The 6793-nt window shown below is 42.5% G+C and overlaps 1 protein-coding gene across 1 annotated transcript; it reads right to left on the bottom strand.

Annotated features, from left to right (window-relative positions):
• Window positions 1-288: 288 nt before the first annotated feature.
• LOC148114486 (uncharacterized) lies at window positions 289-6793 on the bottom strand. The gene is made up of 3 exons (XM_087888872.1): window positions 6763-6793; window positions 6048-6331; window positions 289-4063 (listed from the first exon to the last, which is right to left on the bottom strand). Exons 1-3 carry the CDS (start codon window positions 6791-6793, stop codon window positions 3557-3559), a joined length of 822 nt encoding a protein of 273 aa, XP_087744998.1. The 3' UTR covers window positions 289-3556.

The raw sequence follows: 6793 nt of genomic DNA on the forward strand, positions 1-6793 counted from the left end.
TTCTGTGGTAAAAAACTTCCAGCTATTAGAGCAGTGTCTTTCAAACTCAGCAACTCTTAAGATATGTGGACTTCAATTCTCAAAATTCCCCAGCGAGTCATGCTGGTTGGGGAATTCTGGGAATTGAAGTCCAAGCATTTTAAGAGTTGCTGAGTTTGAAAAATACTGTGTAGACAGATGGTTATCAACCCACCACACTTATTTTCTCCTTACTCTTTTATATGCTTTCCATTTTCCACTCTAGTTTTTGAAATATGGGACTTGAAAAAGTAGACACTATTCTAGAGGGAGAAAAAACCCATTTAATGGAATTTAATTTTTTCTTAGCAGATATACACTGGCTCGGTATGTTTAATTCTTCCTCTAATGCTTCACAGCCTTTTTAATACCTCTGTCAAGTTGCTCCTCAAAAAAGGCCGGGTTTGCATTGTGTTCATGCAATACACAACTGGTCATGCACCACCGCAGTCCATAGATGGCTCTGGATCCAGCAGATTCACCTCAATTTTTTTTTGCGGAGGGGAGGTGGGAGTGTATTCGTTTCTAATTTTGCTCCAGGAAATTACTAATAAAGCTGTTTTCTTTCTGAAACACATTTTGATCCATATATTTCTCCTGCCTCCTTTCTCCTGGCTATGGCTTCCTCCATAAAAATTCAGTTATCTCTTTCTGTATTATTCGGAAAATATTACCCTCCTTCACCAAACCAGCTGTCATTGTAAAATACAAGCATGGTCAAAGTGATGTGGAAAAGTAAAAAATGTGGTAACCTAACTTTTTCACCTGCCTTTTAAGTTCAGGATTTCCAGTACTTATAAACCTTATCAGCTCTCAAAGATAAGTGAACCTTTTAAGAAGCCATCTTAAGTGTTCTCCATATTAACGCTTTGCCTTTAATAAAGTTTTCCAACCCTGAATGCAGATTACTCGCAAGTTCTTCCTTGATCCATGTTAAATTTTATTTTTAGACATCATGTTTCCTTGGGTGATTTTCCCAGTTTATTTCTGGGTTGCAGGACCTGGTTTGATTTTGTTTTCGTCTTGCTCCGATAATAAGCAATTCTCCATTTGGATTCTTGAAGATCTTACACAGATCCTGTCCTGACTGGCTTCATTTATGAGTTATTAGCTAGACGTTGGACTTTATTTTCAATTCCACCTCTTTGCCTCCATTCCACACGTTTTCAAAATAGCTCATAGAAACACTCTAAAGTTTCTGCTTTTTTCTTTTTACATCACTTATTTGTTTAACTTTAGCACTTTTGTTTCATTCTCATCTAGTCAAAATCCAGTTTCTGAAGGAGGCCTTAGTTTCTATCATAGTTCTCTTGATGTGGCTTATTAACCAAGCTAATAGCATGTTTGTCTTAATTGTACTTTTCCAATGGAATACAGCATATACTCACTAAGACATGCTTTCTATTGGTCTCCTTACCTGTACATTTGCTTTTTCTTTTCTAGTAAAACTTAACTTTTCTTACAATTAAATTTAATTTTGTTACATGGGCCCAGAGTTCAAGATTATCAAGATCCATCTGGTTCCTGAGCACTATATTTGGAGTGTTGGCTATTGCTGCCAGCTTGGTGTCATCTGCAAATCTGATGAGTTCTTCTTATATTCCATCTAGTTGTTTATGAAGATGTTGAAATGTACTGGGCCTAAGACAGAACTGTGGGGAATTTCACTGCTTATTTCACTCTATAGATACAGTTCCATTAAGGACTGGGTCTTGAGAGTGGTTTATTTGAAAGATATGAATCCAGCTGGCATTGATGCTGTCTAACCCACATTTTTATAATTTATCAAGTAGTAGGCTGTAGTCTACTTTCTCAAATGCCTCACTGAAATCCAAGTATACTATATCCACAGCATTTCACTGGTCCACTAATTTAATGATTTTGTGAAAGAATAAGTAAGATTTGCCTGCTTACTAAGTGATTTCAAGTCAATTACAGGTAGTAAGATTATCTTATGTCATGTGTTCAAACATTCCTCCTTCTGTTGCCTTAAATATAGTAATTGGCAAAACTTAACAAGGTCTCTAAAGCTGGATCACAAAGCTACTTTGGAGAGAGGGGTTACATTTGGCACTGAGAAGATACCTGAAAGGAAGCAGCTTTGGATACTGTGGCATACTGTACATCAGGCTTTCTCTGCTTGCTGCCCATCAGCTGTGGGAGATGTATTCCAACCAAGATGGAAAGGCTGAGATACAAGAAGTTCATACTTGGGATATATTTACAGAGCCAGGAAGAGAAGATAAAGGGGCTGTTGCTGTTGAAGGTTCGCTTAGCATGAACCTCTACTACTGAAAGGGAAAGACTGACCTTGGCCCACCTTGCTAAGTAATATATTAAACTACAGCACTACTGAATTAAATTTGCAATGATTATATAAGAATGTACAATTGAATACTGTTGCACTCATATCCCTTGCACAATCTGCAAGATGTGGACTCATTTGTAAGAAAAAGGTGATGAGGCAAAACATTTAATAATTTGTAATATAATTCAAATTAAGCTATGAGGTAACACAGAACAGCAAAACGGCTAAACAAACCATAACAGCCATAAAACAATAGTAAAACCCATGTTAACTGTGGTTACTATTTACTGACTAGTTATGGAAAGTACAGTAAAGTGTTTCAGAAATTTATATATCTTGGAATATTTGAGTTGATACAGTCCTTGCTCACGTTGACACATACTATTTGAGATGGCAATGAAGTGTAAGTATCCAGAAACCTGCCTTTTTAGGTTTAATTACGTCGTTAATCAATATTGAAGTAGTTTCTTATACCTTGATAAACTTTGGAGCAGTTCATCCACAGCTGAACTGATTTTCCTAATTACTGAAACATATTAGCCATGCTGTATCCATTTATAAGCTTCCTCTGCCATGTTGATTCTTACATAGTTTTGGTTATTTCCATTTGTTCCAAAGGATTTTTCCCACTCCGTACATTTCTAAATTTTCTTCTCTATGAGAGGATGAATCTTGGTGAATCATGATTAATCCTTTGATGTCAGTAGAGGTTCCACACTACAGGAATTTATATGGTTTTTCTCCTGTGTGAATTCTATGACGTTGAAGTAGGTGTCCATCCCGAGCAAAGCTCTTTCCACATTTCAGGCATTTCTAAAGTTTGTCTCCAAGGTGAATTTTTTGATGTTGACGGAGGTGTCCACCAAAAGTAAAGGTCTTTCCACACTCCAGGCATTTATAGGGTTTTTCTCCAGTGTGAATTTTTTGATGGAGACGGAGGTGTTGATGCCGAGCAAAGCTCTTTCCACACTCCAGGCATTTGTAGGGTTTTTCTCCAGTGTGGATTCTTTGATGGAGACGGAGGCTTCCAACGTCAGTAAAGGTCTTTCCACACTCCAGACATTTATATGGTTTTTCTCCTGTGTGAATTCTTTGATGTTCACGGAGTTGAACAGCCTGAATGAAACTCTTTCCACAATCCAGGCATTTGTAGGGTTTTCCCCCGTGTGAATTCTTTGATGTTGACGGAGTTGTCCACCCACAATAAAGCTCTTTCCACACTCCAGGCATTTATAGGGTTTTTCCCGTGTGAATTCTTTGATGTTCACGGAGGTGTCCACCCTGAGTAAAACTCTTTCCACAATCCAGGCATTTATATGGTTTTTCTCCTGAGTGGGTTCTCAGATGGTTTTGAAGCTGCTGATTAGTTTTGAAGAATTTTTCACATTCTGTGCATTCGTATCTCTTTTCCCCCTGGTGGATTCTTCTTCTTAGGGGATTCCCGCCTTTTCCGTCTATGCTGAAGGACTCTACATGCTCCAGAAGCGTCTCGGGGGCACTGTTAGTTCCCTCCTTCTCCCCAATTCTCCCTCTGGGAATCCCCCTTTCACGTGGTCCCCTTCGGCTCCGACTCATCCTGTTTGCACGCGGCTCTTCTGCATCAATGGAGCGGTCAGGAATTTCTTCCTGCCGCAGCCTCCCGGGTAAGCCACGCCTGAGGTGGGCCGGGCTGCTGCACGAGGCCAGTTCTCTCCTCTCAGCCAGTGCTTTCTTCCTCCGCCGGGCCCATTCGTCCTCCTGAAAGGGCAAAGGAGGAGGAGAGGCACATCAGGGCTTTGTCCCTTTGCCAGCGAGAGAAGTTCCAAGCCTGCCTGACGAGGGAGACCAAAGCCGCCACCTCCCACGGAACTTTCACGCAGGCTGGAGCAGGCAAATATTTCTGCCCTGCATTTCAGGACAGGACTCGTGTTCCACTTCAGCCTCCCTCCCTCCCTGCCCAGCAGTCTGCCAGGTGAGACCCTCCGTCCAGACGCGCACTTACGCGTTGCAATATCCTCCCAGTCACATCATTAAAATCTGTGGGCTTGGCAACCGACATGTATTATTTAGGATGGCTGCAACGTCCCCGAATCACATGATCCCCCCTCTCAGAGCTTCACAGCCAAGGAAAGTCCATAGGGAAAGCTAGATTCGTTTAACAGCAGAGTGATTCATTTAAAACCTGCAAGGATTTGCTTAACAAATAGAGGTATCTACAGAGATTCTCAGTCATCCAGATCATGGTTGTCTCACAGGTGCTTTTTTTCAAGAAGCAACTGGGCTTTCTGGTTCCAAGAATCTTCTTCAGCTCTGACTGAATGGGGAGGAGGTGGTGAATAAAAGGATTTATAAATTCCCCGCTATCCAGTCAGAGCTGAAGAAGCTTCTTGGAGGAGAAGGGAAAGATATATTCAAAGAAGAAACATAAAGTCCAATTGCCTCTTGAAAAAGCACCTTTGGGTTAACAAAGAAAGATTGAGAAATTGGGGTGACTTACTTAACAACTGCATTGCTTAGCAATGAAAATTCTGCTCCCAACTGTGTCATTAGTGAAGGACTACCTGGATGGATGGATAGATGATAGGTAGGTAGGTAGGTAGGTAGGTAGGTAAGTAGATTTAATGTATTGCACACAGAAACCACATATTTCTGCTCCACAGATCGACCTTTGTTACACTGTTGGGATCACCATGTTGACTTTTTTCAGTGGCCTTGCAACTTTGAGTGGTCACTAAATGAACTGTTGTAAGTCGAGGACCACCTGTACTGTATCTCTAGCAAGATCTGAGGAAGTAAGTTGACCACTCCATGTGCGAAACCTGCTGTTTTCTTCTTATCTTGCTTCAACCTGTGCTGGTGAATGATTGCAACAATTTCTTAAATCTTATTTCCCTCATTTAAAGTTTGTCTTTAAATACAATTTACAACTTACTACCACAAAAATTCTGTTGCTAAACAAGACTGTTATTAAGTGAGTGTTGCCCCATTTTATGACATTTCCTGCCATTGTTGTTAAGTGAATCATTGCAGTTATGTTAATAACATGGTTGTTAAGTGAATCTGGCTTCCCCATTGACTTTGTCAGAAGGTTGCAAAAGGGGATCACATGACCCCAGGACATTGCAACTGTCATAAATATGATTCAATTGCCAAGCGTCCAGAGGGATGCTGCAATGGCCATAACTGTGAAAAACGGACACAAGTCCCTTTTTTCAGTGCCCTTGTAACTTCAAATGGTCACTAAATGAATTTTTGAAACTCAAGGAGTACCCGTATCATACTTGCTCTATGGTTGAAGAGGGTGGCCATCAAAAGTCTCAATTTCAGGATTTTAAGTGTCAAACTGTCAAAAGGGCCCTCTCCTCCCTTTCTCTCATTCCTTTTGCTGCAAAAGGTCATTATAATGCCATTTATTCATCATTGACTTCTTTACTGCCATTACCTACAAAGATTTCGCCCCCAGATTCTTCTGATTTATTCTTTGTTGGAGTCAGAACATCTCTAAAGGGCATACCTTCAAAAAAGAGGAACATACATTTTAATAAGATGTAAGTCCTACTGGCAGTATAGGAATGACTTTTGGGTGAACAAGATGTATAATATTACGCTGCTTAGGGGCCTTTTCCTTAAGTAGCAGGCAAGATTGGTCAGGCTGAGGTAAGATGTAATTGAAGGAAGAGAGAGAGCATCATAGCTATATAAACCCCTCAAGAAGGCTTTCCCTGTTTATCTCATTACCCACATCTACTATTGATGTAAAGGTGGGCGAGGCCGCTCCTCTCCTCTCGGCCGGCGCTTTCTTCCTCAGCCGGGCTCGCCGGTCCTCCTGAAGGGGCGAAGGAGGAGGAGAGGCGCGTGAGGGCTTCGTTCTTTTCTCCCCCGCGAGGAGTCCCAAGCCCGCCCAGGGAGGAAGGCCGAAGCCTCCTCCTCTTACGGGCCTCTCAGGCAGGCTGGAGGCGGGAAAATCTTTCAGGCGGGGCCTCGGGCTCCCCGTCAGCCTCCCTCCCTTCTTCCCTGCCCGGGAATCTTAAAGCAGGGATCGCCAACCTTGGCAACTTTAAGACTTGTGGACTTCAACTCCCAGAATTCCTCAGCCCGCTTTGCTTCTGAGTGAGGAATCCTGGGAGTTGAAGTCCGTAAGTCTTAAAGTTGCCAAGGTTGGAGACGCCTCTTAAAGCGTCCTCTGCGCGCTACCAGCCAGACCCTCCGTTTCGTCGTCCACCCGCAAAAGCCTTCAGCGTATCCCAGGATTGCAATGCTAAAGACTCAGCAGGAAAATGCGGAGCGTTTTTTTTTCTTCTTCTCCCGCCTGTCCTTTTTCTCGGTCTGTGCTGAGCTTAAGAAAAAGCTTGGGGCGGGTGGAGCCATTTTGGCGATCTGCTTGGTTTGGGGCGAAGGGATGCACAGGTCGCTCGAGTTCCAAAAAAGGCTCCATCCCGAGCCTCCTTCCGCCTCGCCTTTCAGGCCGGGCCTCGGGCTTCCCGTCAT

Source organism: Pantherophis guttatus, chromosome 3 (assembly GCF_059756535.1).
Source record: "Pantherophis guttatus breed Tessera chromosome 3, ASM5975653v1, whole genome shotgun sequence".
Lineage (NCBI taxonomy): Eukaryota > Metazoa > Chordata > Lepidosauria > Squamata > Colubridae > Pantherophis > Pantherophis guttatus.

What these genes read in the sequence shown, in the direction of transcription:
- LOC148114486 (XM_087888872.1), bottom strand. Translation starts at nt 6,793, where the DNA reads ATGACGGGAAGCCCGAGGCCCGGCCTGAAAG. An exon ending in CCCGAGGCCCGGCCTGAAAG is followed by an intron (nt 6,332 to 6,762) that starts GCGAGGCGGAAG and finishes CCCTGCTTTAAG; the next exon opens with ATTCCCGGGCAGGGAAGAAG. An exon ending in CCTTTACATCAATAGTAGAT is followed by an intron (nt 4,064 to 6,047) that starts GTGGGTAATGAG and finishes TTGCCCTTTCAG; the next exon opens with GAGGACGAATGGGCCCGGCG.